Source organism: Budorcas taxicolor, chromosome 13, assembly GCF_023091745.1.
Source record: "Budorcas taxicolor isolate Tak-1 chromosome 13, Takin1.1, whole genome shotgun sequence".
Taxonomy (NCBI): domain Eukaryota; kingdom Metazoa; phylum Chordata; class Mammalia; order Artiodactyla; family Bovidae; genus Budorcas; species Budorcas taxicolor.
This window is the reverse complement of record NC_068922.1, coordinates 78458861-78482062: the sequence shown is the minus strand read 5'-3', so window position 1 is coordinate 78482062 and position 23202 is coordinate 78458861. Positions and strand designations below refer to the sequence as shown.

The window sequence follows — 23202 nt, the reverse complement described above, 5'->3', positions numbered from 1 at the left end:
TGAGGTGGCAAGAGGTGCTCTGTTAACCTCTCAACCTGCCCCGTTTATGATCCATGGGGATGAAGGCCAGATCTAAGGTGGGACTAAGGTTCGGTAGACCGTGCGGGACACAGGGCCGGGTCATAGGGTCCACCGGCCCCGGAGGCCCGGGCGTCTGGAAGCACTGAGGCCACTGTGGCCCACCAGAGTAGATGAGAGCAAGGCGGAGGGGCAGTCCACTGACAGACGACCTTGATATTTCAGGGGAGAAAGGCCGCTTGGCTTTTGAGAAGATGGACAGACTCTGCTCAGAACAGAGAGATGTGGCCTTTGGCCAGGAGGCAGATGTTGAAATCACAATCTTTTAAAAAGCCTCGGCTGATGGGCTCACATCCAGCGTCCTTGTCTGTGCTGCAGCCTGGCCCCAACACAGGGAGGGTTTTGGGAGGGTGTGGCTGGGGGCAGGCTGAGCGTTCCCCGAGAAGCACCAACTGGCCAAGCTGCTTCCTAAACATCCAGGCCAGTTATGAAGCCCCGGGGCGTACGTGGGACTTCTGTCCCGGGGCAGAGCAAGCACGGCACTTTTGAGGGCTGCACTCCGGTCTGCCTTTGGCTTTGAGCATCTGCCCGACTTTCTGCAGGTTGCAGAGGCAGGTCAGTGATGGCTGGTCCTGCTACCTGGAGGCCGAGGCTGGGAGTCAGCAGGGCAGCCGGCTCGGCACTATCTGGTTCCCTCAAGCCTGGGACTGAGGCGGCGAGCAGGCCAGCTGACCCTGCTAAGGAGGCAGTGTGGGTCGGGGGGCACGCGGGAGGGCCCAGCCAGGGTGTCCACTGTTCACTTCAGCCCGACACGCAACCCAGACGCCCGTAGAGCTGGGCGGTGGCCTGCCAACCATGGACCTCGATCTCACTGTGGTCGTATGACACGAGGAAACAAGGACGGGGCCTCAGCTGAGAAGCTGAGTGTTCTTTGCTTTGACCTTCGCCAGTCAGAACAGAGGGGCCTCCCTGATGGCTCGTCGGTAATCAATCTGCCTGCACTGCGGGAGACTCAGGGTTCAATCCCTGGGTCGGGAACATCCCAAGGAGGAGGAAATGGCAACCCCACTCCAGCGTTCTTGCCTGGAGAATTCCATGGACAGAGGAGCCTGGCGGGCTGCCTAAGCAGAATGAAGCACAAATCAAAATGGAATTTTGAAGCAAGTCCACTTAGGGCTTATTAAATAAACTGCTTCAGAGGCCATGCGCTGGTCTGAAGAAAGATTTCACTGAACATCACGTTTAAAGAGAGAAAATTAGTTTCCTATTTAAGTCTTAAGAAAACCCCAGAGTGTCCTGGGATGTTTCTGGGTTAATACAGAGGCACCCGGGTTCTGGATGTGGAGTCCAGTGGAATTGGAAAGCTCTGTAATTTAAATGTGCTCATTTACATTTCATGTATATATCTTGTGCTTTTTTGGTTTAATTCAGTATTTATTGCCTTGCTGATATGTTTTCTGAAATTTCAATAAAAATAACTTTTTACTGGTGTTTCACTCTGAGACACACGGAAGGCAGTGGTGGTTTTCTCAAATATCCTGAAGGAAGAAGCCACCCTCAGCCCCCGCCCCATTCCCCGGGGCCCTTTCCAACGTGACTCTGTGAAGTGGCTTCTCCCATAGACGTGGCGGCAGCGGAGGGTGGTCTTGGGGCAGGGCGCCCCTTGGAGTCTCCCCAGGCACCCCGAGTCCTCTCTCCTTAGACACCAGGAGGCCACCCTTCTCTGGCCCTGGGCCCTGTCTAATTTCTGCTCAAGGTTACAAATTTGTTTTTTTTTCACACTGGCATCCCACCTCCTCATGAAAGCTCAGCTGCCTTTTTCTGTATCTGAGACGACACTGACAGTTTTGGAGTCGGAGGTGATGGCGGGTGAGGGAGGCACCACCTTCTGGGTCCCCACTGTCCTTGCTGGGCGCTGGGGGGCCCCGTGACCACAGGCTGTCTTCCTTTCTGGGTTCCACGGATCTCACTGGGAGGCCACAGCACCAGCAGTTTACTCAGCAGCCAGCTTTGAAACAACCGTAAAACCTTAAAGGATGTTAGGGGAATTCTCTGTACTATTTCCTCAACATTTTGCAAATCTGAAATTATTCCAGAATAAGAAGTTAAAAGAAATCACCTTAGGGGAGAGTCCCATTTGATTTCAGACTACACTACATGAATCCATTCACTATTACAACTCCATCAGTTCCACGTCAAATGTGGCTTGGGAAAGGGGCTGAGAGGTGGTCCCCTGGCGAGGGGACATGTTTGTCAAGTTTGAGCAGTTCTTCAAACAACTTGTATAAACTTGTCAAGTTATTCAAGGGCCCTAATACACTGAAATGGTGAGTTTTGTTACCGTTACTGAGGGATAAGAATAAGAAGAGGCCCCGACGCTCCGAGTAAACAAACCAGGTGGGGAACGTTCTCGCAGGCCAAAGACACCCATGACCCTAGGAAGCTGTCGTAATCCTCAGATGTGGAAAAGCTGCAGCCCCTCCTGAACGACAACATCTGCTTCACAGCAGCAGGCATGGAAAGAGACATGAGTTGCCCAGCCTGGTTTAGGTCCTGGTTTAAGCAAAGAAATGGGAAGCACCCCAAATCCATGTTCTTTAGAAAAAAAGACTTTTATTGTTGCAACTAAAATGCAAACCATCATTTATATGGCAAGTTGGAAAACTGTACAGTTTGACAGTTCTGTGAGGTCACAGAAGACCCTGAGACGCGCCCCCCCCCCCATCATGCATCCACGTATAAGGTATTATACCAAAACACCTGGCTGTTTTTATTTTTGTAAAAATGGTTTATTCTATGGCCACTGTAAAAAATAATGACCTGACGAGTAAATATTGGCTTAAGGCATATAGCAGAGCAGCTCACTACTTCTCTAACATACGTGTGACAGGACGCAGAGCCATCTGTTTTCCAAGGATAGGAGGTTAAACCAGTATATCCACTTTGAAATGCTACTAAATATACACACCCAAACTACTACATACACATACAGGACTTAACAGAACCGACGGACAAGCCCAACTCAAACACGCTTGCAGCCTGGCCCCCAGCCTCATCGCACCTCATCAGGGCCTGCGGGCAACACCGCAGATGCTCCCCCCCGGAAACTTATGCAGAGCTTCTAACACGTGAAAGGCAAAAATGTGAAAATGCTGGCAAAAGAGCAGCTCGTGAGCCACAGCTGCCTTTTATTTTTTCTTGGTAAAAAAAGCCACTGAATGTGGAGGTCATAGGTTCCCCCCCCACGCAGGCAGAGTCCTGAGCACCATCAGTCCCCAGAGTTCGAGGTGGGGGCAGACGCCTTGTGCAGCAAGGCACCCGGACCTAGAGGGCCCCAGGCTGACTTGAAGGGACCGCTGTCCAGGCTGTTTCAGCAAGGGCGGTTTCCGACAGTTGCCATGGTTCCAAATCACAGTCCGCTCAAGGCGAGTATGAACTTGGGCGCAGTGGAGGCTGATCTGAAAGGTGCATGTGTTGGGGGGTGGGTGGGAGGGAGGACCCTGATTCTCCACATGTCCAGCGTGCAGGTGTGACCATGGCTCCCCATACCCTTGGAATGTCTGAGCTGCAGTGGACCCAGCTGGAGCAGGACAGGCTGGGCCTCACTAGGAAGTCACCAGAGTGTCGTGCCAGGAATTAGGCAACTATCTGTTACTGGAAAACGTCATTCCACTGCTGAATGGCGACTATTTCAGCAACAGTCTTAGGAACCACAGACATGTAACGATCAGACCGTGCAAAGGGAACCTGGACTTATACGTGGGGCACGCTAGTCAGCAGAGCGCTAAGTATTCCAAGCACGTCGTATCTGATGGGGACACAGGAAGACGGGACATGCATCTTAATACACACAGGGGGAGTGGTGGCTGAGGTTAAGGTTGAGCAGGTAACTGGGGAGGTGAGGAACTGGGACAAAGGAACCTCACACCATGTCTTAAATAGCCAAGTGTCCATTATACATTATCCCCTTGCTCTATGAACACGTGCAGACTCCTTCTCGAGCGCGCCGCAGCATCGTGACATGACGACAGCTCCCAGCCATCCTCCTACTGGGCACTGGTCTACGTGGAGGCTTGCGGCAAAGTCCTCCGTTCCCAGCCCGACCTGAGGGTTTACTGCTGTACTTTTGGATAAAGCCCTTGGTGCAAGGCTGACATCCAAAACCTTGAACATGTTACTGGTTTAAGAAGATGCCAGTGCACTGTGGATGTCTTCGGGGGAAACAATGTGAAAATAAATATGGAGTGGAGAGAGGCTCACTACGGGCAGTCTCCCAGGAGGGCGGCGGGAAGCACTGTGCGCCACCCGCTGCGGGCCCCCACGTGAGGCTCGCCCCGCTGCCCACCCAGGCTGCCCTGCCCCGTGCCACGGGCACAGCACCCTCCTGTGCCCTCCTCAGAACTGGGCTGTGGGTGTGGTCCTCCAAGCAGGGGAGGGGGAGGAAGGGGAGATGGTGCAGCTGAGGCCAAGCGCCCAGGAGGGCCGCTTCAGTGCAGACCCGTGGCTAGCGGGCGGCTGCGGCCTTGCCTGTAGCCTCACCCACGGCGGCTGCCCGCCAGGCGGACGAGGCTGGCGCTGGGTCAGGCTGTGTGTCGCTGCTGAACAGGAACTGAAAAGAAACCAAGCATTTCCAGACGAGCCCGGAGCTGCAGAGCTGCAGACGCACGCACACCCTGGCTGCCCCCGCCTCCCATGAACAGTTTGATTTTTCACAGGAGCTCTGCCTTCCCCAAAATCACCTCTGAACAAAAAATTGTTTGCATGCTGCTAAACCACTGGATGCAAAGATGATTGCTTAGAAAAGAGGTAAAACGTGAAAAACCAATAAAGAACGAATCATCTTGGGAGGTGATTTCCGTGACTGGAGGTTTGAGGCTCCTCCTTGACCTTTTCCTTAACTTGAACAGTGACACGTTCCAACTGGGGGGATTTCTGCCGAGACAGGATTCCTATTCCGAGCCGAGCAGTACCTGCTCCATCTGGGTCTCGAGGCCTGGGTGGAGGACTGGCGGCCGCCCTGCGGTGACCTCTGGCCCCAGGGGACCCTGAGTGGGGAGCCGTGAGGGGAGGGCTGTGTGGGGAAACGGAGGCGGGACACCCTGAGCAGAAGCAGAAGCCAGGTTCTGATTTCTAGAGACGGCCTTCGCTGCTCTCCTTCTCCCAGTGGGGGAAGCCCGCAGCAGGGGCTGTGCTCAAGCCAGACGGGGTCCGACTCTCAACCCTCTTCACCAAGGGAGTTTACATTCGTACATGTGTGGGAGTCTTTCCCTGGGAAATCAAATAAAAACTGTATCTGGTGAGGCCACCTAAGGGCACAAGGCAGTTTCATAAGTGCCTGGTCTTTTCTCCCCCCAACCCCAGAAATAACAAAAAGCTTCTTTTTATAAAGGTTAAAAACAACAATGTGTTGTAATTCTATTTTTTTTTTTTTTTTCAAAAACGAACAAAAAAAAAAGGAAGAGAGAGAGAGACGTATTTGGCATTTCTTCTACTTACTCCTGAATAGGTTAAGGCCCTGAGATCAGACTCCTCCACTCCTGGGGCCTCAGCACCTCCAGCCCCCAGTGCGCCAATCCCCAGTCCTCTCCCGTTAGCCCTCACAGTTCTAGACTCTGAAAACCTCTGGCCTGCTTCTTCCGGACGGGCTCAGGGCCTCCCTGGCACTGAGCGCCGCCGCCGGGCGAAGGCCAGGCTTTCTGCAGGCAGTCTGGCCAGCACGTCCGTCAGTGGAAACAGACCCTGTAGCAGAGGTACGCGCCGGCCGTGAGGACCGTGGCCACACACACGTTGACTAGGAAGGGCTTCCAGTGGCTCAGCGGCTGGTCTCGCTCCTCTGCAGGCGGCGACGGCTCCCCCTGCGCAGGGTCTGCACCCACGACCCGCCTTCTGACTTCAGTGTCTTGACTCGCGCTGAGGAGTAAGGGGGCAGAGAAGGGTTACTCACCCGGGAAGACAACGGCAAGGATGCTATTATCATGGGAGGAACTGTAGGGAAGGGAGGCCCCTGGAAACGGCCTGACAACGCAGACACTGGCTGGAAGACTGCCTGTCACCACCTCCTTGCCAGGGCAGGGGTCCGGGGCGAGGCCTGGGTGCGTGCGGGCTCCCCCCGGTGCAGACGCTCAGGAGTTTGGCCTGCTCCATGGTCTCCTGGCACCCTCTGGCTTTCAGTGCCCAGATCCACGCTTCCCTGCTCCTCACTTTCACTCATGGAACGTGGAGGGCACCTCGCTCCACGGTCTTCATGAATGAAGAAACAGGACACGTGACCCCGACGTGGCACAAGCCGCGGGCCCCCTCCGTCTCTCGCCCGTGGCCTGCGAAGAGCCCTCGGGGAGCACACCGTCCACCCTCGAATGTCAGCGGAGGCCCCGGAAGCCGGGCACAGCCTCCCGCACTCGGGCTCTGCTCTGGGAATGGGTTCATGGGCCGGGACTCAGGTCTGGAACCAGCATTTGGCAAAGTAACCAGGGAAGATCTGGATGGTACGCTTAGCCGGAGGGCCTGGCAGGGCACACACCGCGGGCAACCTGCTCACTCCTGCATGACGTTCCCAAGCCCGGCCACAAGAATACACCCTGATCCTGCCTTTCAACAGCTGCAGAGCGTTCAGCACAGGGAGAAAGCCCTCCCGATACACTCCCTGGATTCACAATCAACCCACCTCTAGTTTTTCACCATTACAGGTGATGCCACCATGAACACCTCTGCCTACACACTTCTGCACTCCACAAGCCTGCTGAGAACTGCTGCAGGCTGAATCGCAAGGTGCAGACAAATGTGAGGTCAGAGTGGGCGCTAATCTTAAGCTGCCCTCTGAAACAGGAGGCACTGAGGGCACTGCTTCCACGAGCTCAGGCTGATTCCTGTCCACCCTTCAAGCTCTGGCACAACGTCACCACCTGCAGGCAGCCCTCCCTGACCTCCCAGGAAAGGCTGGGTGGCTCTTCTCTAAGGTTGGCCACCTCAGCGTGCGCCTCCTCACAGTCCCATCCATGGGGCCCCCACCACAACCTACTGTTCCTTTCCCAACAAGATGGTCCAGAACACAGATCAGGGGCCCTGCTCTAATTATCTCATTTCTCACAGGCACGAGTAGGTGCTCAGTAATCTTTGTCAAACCATAAGGAAGAAAAACGACAATCAAAGCTACATGAAAAGGTTGAGTTCTGGGGGCTGGAGGGACGTGGTCAGGCCTGGATATCAGTTTCAGGACCTGTCCGAAGCGCGGCTCCTGTTTTCTGTCGCTGTGGACACTGGGCTGGAAGACCTGACTGGAGCCCCAGTTCCAACAGGCACCACCAGGTGGCGCTAGACCCCTGCTGCAGTCAGTCCCTCTCCCCGGCCAACCTGTGCTCAGTCCAGAGGCTCTGCCAATCAGCGGAGGCGCAGGGCTGGTCCAGGGGCCCATCTCCCCAAGGACACAGAAGTACCAGTTGCCAAGAGAAGGCTGCCCGCCCCCGCCGCCTCCAGTAAGCCAGGACCATCTTTACCTTTCCAGGCTGCAGGGGGCGTTTAACGGGGCTCTGGTTGCTTCCTTGATGGGACCGTCTTCTTTATCCTCCTCCTCAGTGTCATCCTTTACCCACTGATGGTTGGGGAAGAATTCCTTGCACTTCCCGTTGTGTGGCTCAAGGACTCGCTTGGGGGGCCGGGGAGGTGGGGGGACGTGCTCAGGTGGGGGCTCCAGATCCTCGTGGGAGAGCTCTTTCCATTGCTCCTTGAAAAAGCAGCAAGAGGAAGATTTCACGGTTGGTGATTTGTCGGGAAATCTGCTCCCTTTCAAGTGAGGAGAGGTGAGGGCTAGGTGAGGGGCCTTTCAGCTTCTCGGGTCTCCAGCCGTGTCCTTGGAAGATGAGATCTTTGGAAAATAAGGTCTAACTTCCCTATTAATGCTCTCTGGGTGAGCACTTCAAAGAAACTGGAACATGGTGACAATTCCCACAACTTTCTAGCTAAACAGACTTAAACATGAAGTCTAACTCTTTCCCCTGACACATGACATTATTTCAGCTTTGACAGTGAACAGCCTCCTTCTTTAGAGGCAAAAGTTTAAAGCCAACACACTCCGATTAAAGCAAAAGGAATGCTGACCTGCACTGAAGAGTCTCCCATGATGAACTTGGCGCCCTCGATCACAGCCAGGTAGGAGAAGCGGAGCTGGTCTGCTGTCTGGATCAGCCCCATCCGAAATTTCCGCATTTCTAACAGAACTTTCTTGATATCAACAGAAGAAGGGTCTTTCCTTTTGTCCATCTGAAAGCCAGAGAGGAGACACAGCTGAGCGAGGTCTGGGTGTCAGGGGCAACATGACTGTACACGTCCTAGGGGAGCGTGAGAGGAAGAGTGTGAGGGAAGGGGATTCTCTGGCTTTAAGAGCACTCCTCCAAATGAAGCTGTCTACGGTAAAGCTCCCTTAATGGGCGGGAAGCTGCTAGAAAGTCAAGACCAAAGCAGGCTGCCTGCAGACAGTGATAGGGGCCGCGGCCAGGCCAGCCTGGCGGTCACTGCATGCTCCCTCTGCTTCCTGCGGTCTTGAGGGATGTCTTACCAGCAAGAGGCAGGTGTCAGCCAGGCAGAAGGTGCCCGACCTGCCGATGCCGGCGCTGCAGTGAACCACAATGGGGCCGTGTTCACGGCTGAGCGAGCCCGACTCGCGGACTTTGAAGAGAAAGTTCAGAAACGAGGCCGGCGATTCGGGGACTCCGAAGTCAGGCCACGTGGTATAGTGGAAATGTAAGATCTCTCGGGTTTCTCGAGACTGAAAGAGAAATACACATGTGACGACTCTCAAAGAATCACCTGTCTGAGAACCACTGACTTCAAGTAAGCACGAAGTGCCTTTCGACCCGCCCGCCTCCACGAGGAGCCTTCGTTCCCAGATTCTCTCCTCGGGACCGCAGACTCAGCGGACAAGGCCCGAGCCCCGGGCAGGCGCCAGGCTGCTCCTGCTTCAGCTGCAACACTTTCGCCCCCAGGAGCCCTCCTCTCGATGCCCTTCTCTCTTCTGCTGTCTTCAAGGTCACAACTGACTTCTCTCCGTAAGTCAAAGCGGTGCTGCACCACCGCCCACAGCAGTCTTGTCATCAGCGCCTCGGGGTTTCACATCAAAGAGTGGAAATGTAACCACACGTGAGGGGCACCAGCTCTGGGGAACCCGGGGCTTTACAAGACGATCTGGACGTCTCAGAGGACCGTCATTTTACAGAAAAAGGTTACTGACTCGGTCCCCAAAGACTGGAGGCTGCACGTGTGGCTCAGTCCGTCAGCGAGGAGGGGTGCCGGTAAGACCAGCTGGCCCGGCCCACAGTGAGCGTCTGCGCTCCCGCGCTGGGCGCCTGGGCTCCCGGAGCTCTCGCATGCTACACCACTAGCCCCATTACTGCCATGTTCCAGATCAGAAGCCTGAGGCTAGGCAGGCACCGTTCTACTAGCAGGGGGGGCAGGAGTTTCAATCTGAGTTGCCTGACTCCAGAGCCTGCGTTCACAGCCTGCTGCAGGGACCCTGAAGGTGGACCCTGACGCTTGCCCCCGAGTGTGTCTCCTCGTGGCCCTATCAGCTCCCAGGGGAACTGTGAGGACGGCCTCTGGGGCTGATTCCAGCTCTGCTCCTCTGAGATTCCACTCCCAGGGTGGACAGCGGGCTGCCAGGGGCGACGGTCAAACCGTGGTTCTCACTGAGGAGAGCCCTCAAACCCAAGTGCCCACAGTCACGGGAGCCAGTCACGAGGTAAGTAAGGCCTGAGACAAGAACCCCACCAGCAGCGCGGAGCCAAGGGCCACGCTGGCACCCAGGTCACCTGCAGAGCAGGTGATGAGGAAACACTGGGCCGGAGACCTGGTGGCCGACAGCGCCTCTCCCCTCATTTGGCAAATGTCCACCACGTGCCTCCTGGGTGCCAGGTGCCACGAGGGACGACTTGGCCCTGCCCTCCCAGAGCTCACGCCTCCGGTACAACCACCCTCCCTGACCAGACGGTGACAAAAATGTGGGAAACGACCCACAACACACAGCAAGGACCTGACACCACAGAGAACACACACGGGTCACCCCGCACCAGCCATGACTCATGCTGGTATCTTCCTGCAGAACTGGAACCAATCTGTTGATCACACCAGGATAACTTTGAAAACCACACAGGCAGCTCCATGCCTTCCTTCCTAGAAAACGACCTCCTTATATACTTTAATGGTTTAAAAGAGAAACGTGTCTTTCTTTTTTTTGGGGGGGGGGGGTTGGTAAGAAAAGCACTTAAAAAGATTTTTTTAAAATGGAATAAGAAAACAGGCCAAAAGCAAGTTCCTTCTTTAAATTCTTGAAAAGGTGTGGGTCATCTCTGTTTATGCTCTCCCTCATGCCTGCCCACCTCTTTCTCAAGGAATTCATTTCAGACCTATGCGCGAACAGATCCACAAGGCTCAGAACAGGTTTTTTTAAAAAACCACATTCTGTTAGAGCAAACAGATCTCCCCCAAACCTCTCTGCTCTGCCGCCCAGACAGCGTAAGTCTCTTCTGTTCGGGCGAATTCCATTCTCTTCAACGAGCGAAGAAATTTTCTCGAGTTTACCAGAAGTCATTCGTAATGCCAGGCTCGCAAGTGCTCAAAAGCATTAAAAAAAAAAAAGTCTACCACATAATCCTCCAGGCACATTCCAACCCTCCGCCAAGATTACTCCTGAAAAACGCCCGTCTCAGCCCCTCGGTCAGCGCGGAAGCCGTGTGCGCCCCGCCCCCGGGGCCGCAGCGCTCAGCAGGGCGGGGCCGCCGCGCGGTTTCCACCTCTCCTCCGCTCCCAGGCACCTGCGCCGAGCTCTCCATCTCACTCCCACTCTGAACCCACTCCAGGAGTCACTGCGACTACAGAGCAGAAGTCGAAAGTTAAACTGCTAACGAGGACAAGGCCGGAGCAGACCCTGCCCGTTGGCCCGCCCGCCCGCGGCCCTGGGGGTCCGTGCTCCCTCGGCCCCGCCAGAGCCCGCGAGCCCCGCACACGGACCGCTGCGGGAAGCCTTCCAAAAGCCCGGGCTGGGGATAGACTGACAGGGGGAGAGATACGGTGCCCTCGGCTCAGGACCGACAGTTTGAGGAGGTGGGCCGTGGGACTGCACAAGGCTGGGGTGCCCACGTCTGAGGGAGCCCCCCGGAGCTCCCCTCTGCGGTCTCCGTCACCCGCGGGGGTCTCCAGTGGGGGTTGGGGCGCAGGCGAGCTCTGCAGCTTCCCCGTGTAAGGGTCCTCAGCAGGGCTGTGTCCAGCAGTGCCGAGAGGTGGTCCAAGGCCATCATTTAATAAGAGCCAGCCCCTGGTGTTATAAACTCCCCCAAACTGGGCCTTTCTTCCCTCACTGCAAACTAGCGACTGTGGATGAGAGACCCGCGTGCCCAGCTGGTGTTAACTCCCAGGCTATCACGTTAGACCCCCTGCAGCTGGTCTGAGGTAAGAACCTACCCTTCCCCCTAAGAACTGATGTTAGCTGGGGCTTAGAGAGTTCTGTGGAAAGGGAGGTACTAAGACTTTGCTCCCCAGACACTGCTGGTCACCTGGCAGGTAAGCAGGCAGGCGCTGCTCACCACGGTGTGAAAACCACATCTTGCTCAGAGCTCAGAAAACCACTGGTGCTAAGTAAATCACGACTGAAACAACACCTCAAGGCGACGTCACCAACGGGCCCACCCCAAGCACTCAGGTGTGGGTCGTACTCACCATGAGGTTTTCCAATTCCAGCTGTCGTACTGTGTAATAGGACTTAATGTCTTCCGAGATCAATGTCAATTTCAAATTTGTGTCTTCAAAGACCATTTCTCTCTCTTCTTTCTGTGGCCAGTACTGTGCACATTTTAACTAGGACAGAAAATAGCGCCTAGTTATTGTGAGCAATGGACTGTCTTCCTATGGAGGTGTGGCATACTGTCCAAGAGCTTTATGATAACCTCCAAACCAAGGGTTTTCTGACCTTGGATGCTGACATCAGTGTAACCTGCCTGCCTCCTGGGGAGATGGGGAGGGGCGTGTGAAGACCTAGGCCAGGGCAAAGCGGGCAGACAGGACGTGCACTCTGCGCCCAGCCGCCCCGGTTATCCGCACAGAGACAGGCTCCATGCGTCGCATCCCCTTCCTGTCACCCACAAGAGGAGCCAGCCTGCACACAAGGTTCAGTCTCCTAGGAATGACTTCATGTAGCCATTTCAAAGATTATCAAGAACCTGACTGGTGCCCTCGGCACAATGCCGACTCCTTACCTTGGGGACCATAACAAGACTAGACTGAGAAAAGCTCGAGGGGTTGCGCGTGCTAATTTGCTTCAGTGGTGTCCGCATGTTTTGGCGACCCCATGACTGTAGCCCAGCAGGCTCCTCTGTTCAAGGAATTCTCCAGGCAAGGATACTGGAGTGGGCTGCCATGCCCTCCTCCAGGGGATCTTCCTGACCAGGGGTGGAACCCACACCTCCTGAGGCTCCTGCACTGCAGGCGGATTCCTTACTGCTGAGCCACCAGGGAGCCCCTTGAAGGCTTTAGTCAAATGGAAACCAGGATCTAGAAGGCTTGAGAGGGGTCCTCCAAGGCTGGGGATCACCTCCTGCCCCATCCCACCCTTTTATTCTGGTGTGGTTCAGTTCAGAAAAGTCCTTTTGATGTTCAATTAAAAATCCCAGGAACTATGTGATAGTCTTGATTTAAATGTAGCTCATTAACATTTTCCTTAAAGCAAGCAAGCTCCCAAAGACTTGGTTTCATTTAGAGGTCAATAAAGAAAATTCGGGTCAAATTCAGTGGCAACGCTTTGCGTGAGCCAAGTTTCTACACCAGACATTTCTGGCTGCTGATGACTATTCTGGACAAAACCGGCAGGTAGACAGGGAGAAGCTGCCGGGTCCATAAGCCAGAAGAACTGACATCCCCAGACAGGGGCCCTCGGAGGCAGTGTGACTTCCATCAAATGAAGTATCAGTGCGTGTCAACAGCTCTTTGGGAAACAGCACAAGTTCAAGACACTTAGAATTCAACACGCACTGACTCAGAGGAGAAAGGAGGCTCTTGAAAAGGCTGAAGACAGAACAACAAATGCCCACTGATCCTGCTTTAATGAAAACCAAAGCCACAGAAAAAAGGGGGGGAAACAAATTAAGAAACACCACATTGTGAAGCCACCAAAGCATCCAACTTTGTGGTCCCCAAACAGAAGGCCAATAACGTTTTCTAAAGAGCCTAGACATGGACGTTTTGGACGGTTTCACCCATGTCATCTCCCTGCACCGATGTGCATGCGTGCATGCTAAGTAGCTTCAGTCATGCCTGACTCTTTGACACCCTATGGACCGTAGCCCTCCAGGCTCCTCTGTCCATGGGGTTCTCCAGGCAAGAATACTGGAGTGGGCTGCCATGCTCTCCTCCAGGGATCTTCCCGACCCAGGGATCAAACTTGCGCCTCATAAGTCTCCTGCACTGGCAGGCGGGTTCTTTATAACTAGCGCCACCTGGGAAGCCCAGCTACCAAAATGAACCCCTGGAACAGAGCCCAACTATCAGCATCAAAGTGATCCTGCCACTCAGGACACAGAAGCATTGATGGCATCGCACAATCATGACTGCATGCTCAGCCACAGTGGGCGAGGCAGGTGAGAGCAAGACTTTTTCAGTTCAGTTCAGTTCAGTCGCTCAGTCATGTCCGACTCTTTGCGACCCCATGAATCGCAGCATGGCAGGCCTCCCTGTCCATCACCAATTCCCGGAGTTCACTCAGATTCACGTCCATTGAGTCAGTGATGCCATCCAGCCATCTCATCCTCTGTCGTCCCGTTCTCCTCCTGCCCCCAATCCCTCCCAGCATCAGAGTCTTTTCCAATGAGTCAACTCTTCGCATGAGGTGGCCAAAGTACTGGAGTTTCAGCTTCAGCATCATTCTTTCCAAAGAAATCCCAGGGCTGATCTCCTTCAGAATGGACTGGTTGGATCTCCTTGCAGTCCAAGGGACTCTCAAGAGTCTTCTCCAACACCACAGTTCAAAAGCATCAATTCTTCGGCGCTCAGCCTTCTTCACATTCATACATAACTACTTAGAGAATGTTTAAAGGAGGCATTTATTCCTACACTTCGAATAATCAGATCTGTGTAATGCCTTGAGACACCAGAAACAAAGAAACCACCTTGGTAGGCCCAGAGCCACGAGTGCTGGAGTGGGCACCCAAGGCAGTAAGCAGACAGAGAGTGAAGCCAAGAAGCAGAAATGCAGAACGGCCAGTTGCTCTCAGAGAAAAGTCCAATGCTTTCATGTCTCATGGGCAGGAGAGGCAAGTCTTTTAAATCTCATCTCCACACAACAAGCACTCACTTTCAAAAGTAAATATAAAGCCTCACAAATCTCTTTTATCTGGATAAACACCAAGACTCTGAAACTTTATCGCTGAGGAATTTTGGCACACACTGAGTGTCAATCAACCAATACTTATTTAAAAATAGGAGTTCTTCAAAGAACTCTTAGGCATCTCCAGCAACATGCCACAGTCTGCTCTCTGTCATTTCCTGTAGAAGTTTTTTGCTGTAAACACATAAAATAAAACAGAACAGAAGAGAAGCAGCACAAGACCACTACTCCTGAGATCCTATTAAGTGGATCCACAGTGACCGGAAGAGGAGATTATTTTGTTGGAAAGCAGCCCTTCACTGAGCTAAGCTGGGGGCATGTCTCGAGGCGGCCAGGCCAGAGCTGGCACCTGTTAGAGGCGCTGTCACCAGTAGGAGGGCGGTGTGAGAGTTCTCGGGTTCTTCTCAAACAGCTAGGGCATGCTGAGAAAAATCCACCGAAGGCATCTGAGGTGACCCACTGATGGGTGATCTGGCTGAAAGAGGGATGAACACGGAGAACTAAAAGTGGAATGTGAGACAGACAGACAAAGCCTAAAGCACCCGTGATATACGACTCAGGGTCCCGAGGCTGAAAGCCCTTGAAATCAAACAGCATCTCTAGTAGGGACTTCAGGAGAGAGATCTGGGTGACGCTTCTGGGTGAACATGGCCTGGCTTACTCCCCCTGCCTAGACAACTTGCATTCCTGGCCCCTGCACACATATGCACGCCAGCGTATCATGTCTAAATGCAATTTCTACATGGAATGAATGAGAACTTTAGCCACTCGGACGAACTTGGTCTAACACACACAATCATTTTTTGCACAACTGTCTTCCAGGAAGTATATCGGGTCCCCAAAGGGTAACGGGTAGTTCTGCCAAAACACACGAGGGGGACCACTGGACACTATTTGGTGACAGAAACCAGAAAACAAATATGCATTACATGGAGACGCTCTGCCAGCTGGTTTTTAACCACAGGCTGTAGTGGAGAAATTATAATTAGATTAGTTGAGCAAACAAGACACTGCAATTTCTTATAATTTCCCCCGGTCCGCTCTGATGGGGGTGATAACTGAGAACGTTGATGCAGAATTTAAAATGTTTATCCCAAGGAAGGTTTAAGAACGATAAACCACACACTGCTTTCCATGTCAATTTGCATGCCCAAGTGACCTAGGGTAAAAAGAAGAGCTAGAGAGGGAGACAGGGACTATGCCACATTACCACAGTGAACTACATATAAAAACCAGACAGTTTTAAACGGCCAGCACAGCAGTCCAAGGGGAAAGGACATCACAGTGGATCTGTGGTCTGTCTATGCTCAGCTTTGGGTGGGAGACCACCGAGGGCAGGGCCTGCTGCGGAGCATGCCACTTGAGTACCTGGATACCCTTCCTGGTGTCCTCTGACCACAGTAGCTGGAGCAAACCATGTGCAAACAGTGAAGAGGTTTCACCTGAACTTTCAGTGACAAACAAACAAAAGGCAAATGCTACCTTCCCTGATGAGTTTTGAGTAAGTCAGTCTTGATTTAAAATTCTCAACCCTCCACACCACGACAGAGTGAGTCACAACTGCAGGAAAGTCTGCCTCCCCAGGGACACCGGACAGTGTCTGGGGACGCTTTTAAAGGCTTCGGCTGCCGGCAGGGTGCTCCCAGCAGTTGGTGGGTGGAGACCATGATACCCCAAGGCACAGGCCGGGCCTCCCCGGCCCTGGCAGAGAGCGACCCGGCCGGAGAGGCAGCAACACTAGGGCTGGGAGAGCCTGGTACCCCTCTGTGCTCAGCGCCCGCGCCGGCCACCACGGTTCGCTTTCCCTTGCGGAGCGCCTGTGTGGCAGGAACCTGATGGTTTGTTTCTTTATTCAAAGTTGCTGACAAGAAAGGTGGTGGATAAGGGCTTACTTCACGTTTGCAAATTTGTGTTTTACTAATCAAGCCACTGCAGAGAAAATTAAAAAACCACTTTCACTAAGACTTTTTTTTCTCAGACAAAACGCACTGTTGTAGCAGGTGAATATTCAGGTTAAGTGCTTTATCTGTTTCTGTAGAGCAAATGAATCCTCTCTTCTGAGAAAAGGAGGCAGAGGCAAAGAGACGATTTTAAACATGAATTGTCGTAAGAGGGCCGTTTGCTGTCGCCAAGCCCCATCCTTTCTGGGGAGAGAGGGATGAGTCTATGCGGCGGGTGTGTTACCCCTTCAGGTTTTCACTGCTTCAGTTTCCTTTGACACATTACTGCTTCACACTTGTACTTTTCCCCTGAGGGCCACGATGGTCCTTTCTCCGGAGGTGGGCTTCTCTGGAGCATTCACGTCCTTCTGGAAGCCGGGACAGCGGCGTCCATGCTGAGCCCAAGCACGGTGCCAGCGCCGGCCCGGCCCCCCCTTCCCGTTGGCCTCCATGCTCCTTGGCTCTCTTCCCCTGGGGCCTCTGTGTCGGAGGCTGCGGAGCCTCGCACGGCTGGCAGTGGGCATTGGGGAGAGGGCAGGAGCCTGGGAGGAGGACGTGACACCTACTGTGCCCTCAGACGTGAAGGAAGGTCAGCACAGCCACACGGGCCTGAGGGCAGCCACGTGCACCTGGAGGGGGCGAGTGCGATTTAGGTCATTAGTCCAGAGAAGGGGCGAGAGACTTTAAAAAAAAAAATTTATTTTTTTAATAAAATAAGTCTGCTCTGGCTGGAGTAGGGTGATGAAGGGAGAGAGTGGGGCCCAGGCCACCGAGGGCCCAGGTGTACCCGGTCCAGCATATGTCCTGGGAGGCATGCAAGCCCCAGAAAGGTTTCAGCTGGCAAGAGGTGTGGGAGACCTGGTTTAGAAAGATCGCTCTGGATGTAGGGGCAGAAGAGACAGAGGAGAGGCAGGCGGTGGCCTCAACAAACAGGTTCACGTTGCAAAGTCCTCAGAAGCGAGGCCCACACTCCGGAAGGGAAGCGCAAGCAGACACTGTCCCTGTGAGAGGAGCAGCCAGGGAGACGCCAGGGGCCCAGCGCCTGCGGACCTGACAGGGCCGGCTCTGCGTCCAGCCGCTCCCACCGCTGGGCTGTGCAAAGGGGCACTTTACCAGAGAGGGCAGGCACGGTCAAGGCACAGCGGGAACTTGCTTTCCAAAGTGAAGCTCTGCTCGCACCGCTGCACGAAGCCAGCAGAGCAGCCCCAGAAGCACACGGGAGAGGAAAGCGGGGCTCACGCTCCAGGCGCTGGGCAGGCCGGCCGACAGGGTGGGGTGGAGACCAGGGCAAGGGCCGCTCAACCTTTCTCTCCTTTAAACTCACCTGTTTATCTGACTTGGTTACAATAAGCATGTAATTACATACTGCTTCTTTGGATTTTTCTAACAGAAATCTAAACAACCTGAGGAAATGAACAGACAAACGTCGCCCTAATGGACTGGCACCCGCGCGGACAGTGGCGTGAAGCGTGGGCAGCTCCGACTCACCGATCCTTTCTCCATCACTCTGTTGAGCATGACGACACCCCTGCTCTTCTGCTCCCACACCATCTCCCAGAAGTGACCGCAGGTGTTGGGTAAAGGGCCCTGCAAACACAATTCACAGTGTGCATCTTACATACAAACCCGTCCTGGTGCAAGCTTGCTGTCGGTGCTGAGTGGACAACAGCGCCCTCAGGTAGCGTGGAAGCCGTGGCTGAGGCCAGGACCTGCCTCTCCCTGCCTAGCGGTCAGTAACCACAGTTCTATTTTCTACCATGTAGCGAAAGGTCATTTCCGTATCTCAGAGCTGGTTCAGAGCCGAATGACAGAGGAGAGAAAACACTGATTCTGCTTTCTGGTTTGGGCTGGCTGGAGCAAGGGCGCCAGAGATCTCTGTGTCAGCGCGGCTGGGACAGCGAACAACACTGCTGGCTGCTGGTGAGCGGTGGAGGGGAAGGGCCCCACCCGCACACCCTCGGACAAGCCACCTGCCTCCCTTCCCGCAGCTCCTCCGCCCAGCCTCTAATCGTCAGAGCATATGTTTCCAGGGCTGGGAAGGTGGTCACAGACTGACTACACCTTTCTGCAGGACCTGGAACACAGTAAATACCCTACGAAGTGTAAGCTATCATTATTACTACTATTAATGGCCAATCCGACCACAGACTCCCCTCACCCTTGGAGCACGGGACCTAAGAGATGAGGGCACACAGACAGCCGGGGGTGGGCAAGGGCCGTGGTGCCACTGGCCCCAAACATCACTCCAGTCCAGAACGGGTCTGAGGGACTAAAGTCATGGAAGATCTGAAAGGACACACACCAAACAGCCAATACTTGAAGGTGGGCGTGAAGGCCAATATCCGTGACATTACTCTCTACAGGTTTAAAAAGTGAGACGAGAGCCTTGCATTATTTGCTTAATGAACGACACTGAAACAATGGGCACAGTGTTCTTGGTTTTGTGGCATGGAAATGATTTCAGTCCCACTGTCCAGCGGTGCAACTTTGGGGCCAGGCTGCTTGAACCCCTTACGTGAATCTCAGGGCAGAGGGAGACCATGTCAGCAAGCAGCTGGATACATCTGGGGTGCGATCTGACGGACAGATGGAACTTCAGATGTGCCAAGCAACTGCGAGGGTGCGGGGGTGGGGAGGACAGCGGGGTAAAAGTTTTCATGGTGATTTCCTAATTCCCGTTTGACTTTATATACCCTATCTTTGCTTTGGGCTTGCTGACCCCAGACCAAGCTGAACGGCTGAAATCAGGAAGTAAGAAACTTGACCACTTCTAAAAGAGAAGTTCCCAAGAAGCCACTTTGCCACAACCTCTTCCCACCAGCTTGCCACCAAGGTCTCCCTGCCCCTCACCCCAACCCCAGAGAGCTGGGAGGACCACGGCTGAGGGCCTGGGGACTGATGTTCCGTACAATGCCTGGGGGGGTGTCGGGCCGACTCTGGTCATGTGTGGAGAGGAACCCAGATAGAACAAAAGGACAGTCAAGAAGGGCCCCCAGGAAAAGGCTCCAAAGCAGACTTTGGTCGCTGTGCTGCCTAGCTTCACTGTCATTTTAGCCTCCAAATATTAGACAGGGTTGTGATGTTCACAGTCACCCTAGGACCCAACCTAACATAAGACTGAGAAACTGACATGGAAAGAGAAAAGAGGAAACGAGGATTTAAAGAGAGAGAGAGAGAGATTTAGACCGTGTGTATCAATGTACCAGTAAGAGACGATGACTTGAGAAAATCGGTTAAGAGAGACCCCTTCACCCTCTTCCCCAGACTCCCGTGGTCTCTGGGTCATATACCAGTGTTTCACAAAAGGCCAATTATGAAACCACTGTTGTGATTTCTTTTTCCAAAAAGATGCCAAAAACCAAGGGGAGTTTCAAGTCATTCTGCATGCTTCTCCACATAACCTCACACACCCCTCCACCCTCAAAGAATGAGGACCACGCAGAGGAATTCTGAAAGGCCATCTGGATAAAGATTTCTGGTCTATTACTAACCCTCTTACGTGTCCATAACCAGCTCTGATGCCCTGAGGCAAATACTCAGGGACTCAACACAGGTGCCGTCTTCTCTAGCTACTGCCTCTGTCAACAAGCCAGACAACCCTGGCATTTTACTGCTGTTGTCTACAAATCCAGCAATGACATACTTCCCAGGGAAGATTCATGTCATGACTAGACTGAATCTCTGAAGGAAGACTTTTCCCTCCCATGTTGCTTTTTTGGGTTAGAAACCTGGTCTTCTAAAAGATGTGGAAGACTTTATGTGAGGCGTGGATAACGGCACTGTCTAACTCTTTGGCTGACATCGAGAGAGGCAAAACCCACTAGAGAAAAATTCAGACTCTGTTTACCTGGGTGAGAATGTAACTCCTTTGGGCTTCTTCCATTTTTATCAAACTAGCATTGATATAGTCGTTATCTTCTTGATGAAGTTTAATCCGACTGTGATCAACTGAAAGGCAAACCAGAATGCAAGGTTAATCCAGGGGGACTTAAGTGCTTGCACAGGCGATGCGCCCTATGGGGAAAGCAGAGAAGGCGAGTGAGGTGCTCAGGGTGTTCACACTGGCTGAGTCCAAACTGTTCTGAGATTAAATTAGTGTCTCCAATAATGGGAACAACAAGTACTTTCAGAAGGTTTTTGAAAGTATCTGAAACTTAATACAAAATAGCAACAGAAACAAATTACACTAAAACACAGATTATTAATTCTTGTTTGGGAAATCTGCTTTTAGGCTTTATCGTCTTGTAATATTTATTACTGTCCTCACACCTCAGAAGACGGCGGGGGGGGGGGGAGGGGGGATGTCAAGGAATCTGTTCTCTGAGGCCTAAAACATACTTTTATGAGTAAAAAATGCAATGGCTTTGATCTTTAAAAGGGAACAAAATCCACCAATATTCCACCCAGTCCCCAGAGTTCAAGTTGGTACAATGAACCAAGCTGTTCATTTACGATCGCGTCTCAGGCTCACCTGTGCCTAATGCTTCCAAGATTAAATGGCTGAAGTATACAACAGTGTGAAAATTCATACCTTGAATTCCTTGATACAAGGTTGTCTTTAAAAAAGCTCAAGTATAACATAAATGTCACAATCAAAGACACTTAAAAGAGAGTTTAACAGGAAAACATAGACTCTGAATCCAAAACATAACACTAAAAATATATTAAAAGTAACTTTCAGAATAGTTTTTAGAAATACACTTGCATTTGAAAGGTCTACCCCAGGTTACTAAAAAAGCACAGCCACTTCTTCTCCTCTTGACCACATTGTCACAAAAGCCCTATTTTCCTGAAGGCAACTTTCCTTATCTTGCCCGGCCCATTAACAAGAGCAGGTGGGTGTTTTTATTTCTGGTACAAACAAGGGACAGTAAACTCAGCTGACGGCCCATAAACAGTTCTCCCCTTGCCCAGAGAGAAAGGAAAACTTAATGCGGATAAGCAGTTAGGGGCTTTCTACTTGAAAGCTTTCCAAAGAGATGTTTTAGTAGATTAGCCATTGTTTGGAATAGTATTTCTCATCACAGAGGGTTAGTACACACTGAAATACTCAGGTGATACTGAAATGGGCCATGGACATAAGCGGCCTCACAGCACTGGGTGGTAACCTCGGGCAGAAACTTATCTTCTGAGTACTGAGTGTTTCACCTGCCAAACGGAAGATACCAGGATCACCTTCTACCTTGAAACATTCTCCCCATTTCCTTCATAACTTTAAAAGCAAATTACCTTCTCTAGTGAAGAGTGGAGGTAGGGGAGAAAAATGCAAGGAGTTAAGACTGGTTAAAACCAACCTAGATAGCATATTGAAAAGCAGAGACATTACTTTGCCAACAAAGGTTGGTCTTGTCAAGGCTATGGTTTTTCTGGTGGTCACGTATGGATGTGAGAGTCAGACTGTGAAGAAAGCTGAGCGCCGAAGAATTGATGCTTTTGAACTGTGGTGTTGGAGAAGACTCTTGAGAGTCCAGGGGACTCACTGCCACTCTCCTGTGGAGGGCACCAGGAGCCGCCCCTGCAGCGGGCTTCGGTGGGACCGGCCTGCTCGGGGGCCTGGTGGCATCGTCACGTCCCCAGCAGAGGGCACTGCTGTGGAGCTGCCACAGCCACGGCCCTCACTGCTGGGCGAGGCCACGTGGAGGTGAGTCCCAAGGCTCTCTGTGACCTAGAGGAGGTGGTGAAGTTCCCGTCCTTCCCTCCTCTCTAGTTTTTCTCACTTTACACAGATTCTAACACAGTTATTCACTTTCGAGGGATCAACGGACTGAAAGCCAATTACTCAGAAGGCAGAGGAGGCTGCCAGCAGGCACACTGAGAGCTAAGGGCAGCAAAGAGCCAGAAAAACAGTGATGGTGGAGGGGGTGACCTGGGGGGAGGTGAGGTCAGCGAGCAGAACCGACTGCGTCTCTAGCTGAGGCGGTGGGTGAGTGCCTCACCCACCCCCACCCATGCCAGTGCAGGGCATCACTACCGGTCAGTACAATGCTTCGGGCCCAACAATACCAAGTCACCCAGAAGGGGTTATATTACGCCTGCCATTACACACACTCAGCTGGTAGGAAAATGATTCATCATTAAAATAGTCAAAGCTAAGAAAAGCGCTTTGAACTTCGCTGAATTTTCTAGAAACTGAAACCTTATCCCTCCTTCATGGGTGGAAAAATGAACCATTACTATAAGCCTCTAATACCTTCATCATAGGAAACAATCAAGTCACAAACCTTGACTGCTATTGATTTATTACCAAACCCCAGGGCTAAAGGAGTCTGAGAGGCCCGCAGCCTCGGAGGAGCCGGCTGGATGGGAGCAGGTGACTGTGGTGTGAATACTTACAGGGACTGACGTCTCTGTACCTGTTTCGGTTTTTGTTCTTAGGAAGCTTGGCCACTCTGCATGGGAAGTCACTGGCTTCATGTCGGATATCCTACAAAATAAGAGATAAAGAGTTCTCTCTTGAAATCTCTGGCACCAGGAACCCAGCTGACTGCGTGCGGGCCATGTGCCAAGCTCTGAGGAAGACGTGGCACAGAAACCAACAGCAAAGGGGGCCGGGGAGGGCGGGAAAGGCAAGGTGTTAATTCAGAGGCACGTCCAAGGCCATGGGAGGGAGACAGAAGCATATCCGCGTGCTGTGGGTGGGAGGAGGCGGTGTGGGGCTAGGAGCTGTAACAACATGGAAGAGGGCGACGGGAACGGGGTGCAGTACTCAGAGCACCCAGCACAGCAGAGGCACGGGGCTGAGTGGGCTGGTGGAGGAATGACAGGGCTGGAGTACACAGGTGGGTAGAGATCAGATCTTGGAGAGCCTTCTGTGTCAGGCCTGGGAATTCCATCTGCAACCTCTTGTAAAGCTACAGTTTATCAAGAGCAGATAAAAGGCCC

General features: G+C 52.9%; 2 protein-coding genes across 4 annotated transcripts in view; one reads left to right on the top strand and one right to left on the bottom strand.

Annotated features, from left to right (window-relative positions):
• Positions 1 to 366, top strand: part of RIPOR3 (RIPOR family member 3) — a 73082-nt gene extending 72716 nt beyond the window's left edge. For all 3 annotated transcript variants that reach the window (XM_052651013.1, XM_052651012.1, XM_052651011.1), the window contains exon 22: positions 244 to 366. In XM_052651013.1, coding sequence (XP_052506973.1) covers positions 244 to 347 — 104 coding nt within the window. In that variant the 3' untranslated portion in view covers positions 348 to 366. The remainder of the gene's footprint in view (positions 1 to 243) is intronic.
• Positions 367 to 4509: 4143 nt separating this feature from the next.
• PTPN1 (protein tyrosine phosphatase non-receptor type 1) overlaps positions 4510 to 23202 on the bottom strand; it is a 61464-nt gene continuing 42771 nt past the window's right edge. The window contains exons 2-9 of the mRNA XM_052650910.1: positions 22654 to 22744; positions 20168 to 20268; positions 17809 to 17907; positions 11722 to 11859; positions 8570 to 8779; positions 8113 to 8274; positions 7512 to 7738; positions 4510 to 5928 (exon numbers count right to left, since the gene is read on the bottom strand). Coding sequence (XP_052506870.1) covers positions 5742 to 5928; positions 7512 to 7738; positions 8113 to 8274; positions 8570 to 8779; positions 11722 to 11859; positions 17809 to 17907; positions 20168 to 20268; positions 22654 to 22744 — 1215 coding nt within the window. The 3' untranslated portion in view covers positions 4510 to 5741. The remainder of the gene's footprint in view (positions 5929 to 7511; positions 7739 to 8112; positions 8275 to 8569; positions 8780 to 11721; positions 11860 to 17808; positions 17908 to 20167; positions 20269 to 22653; positions 22745 to 23202) is intronic.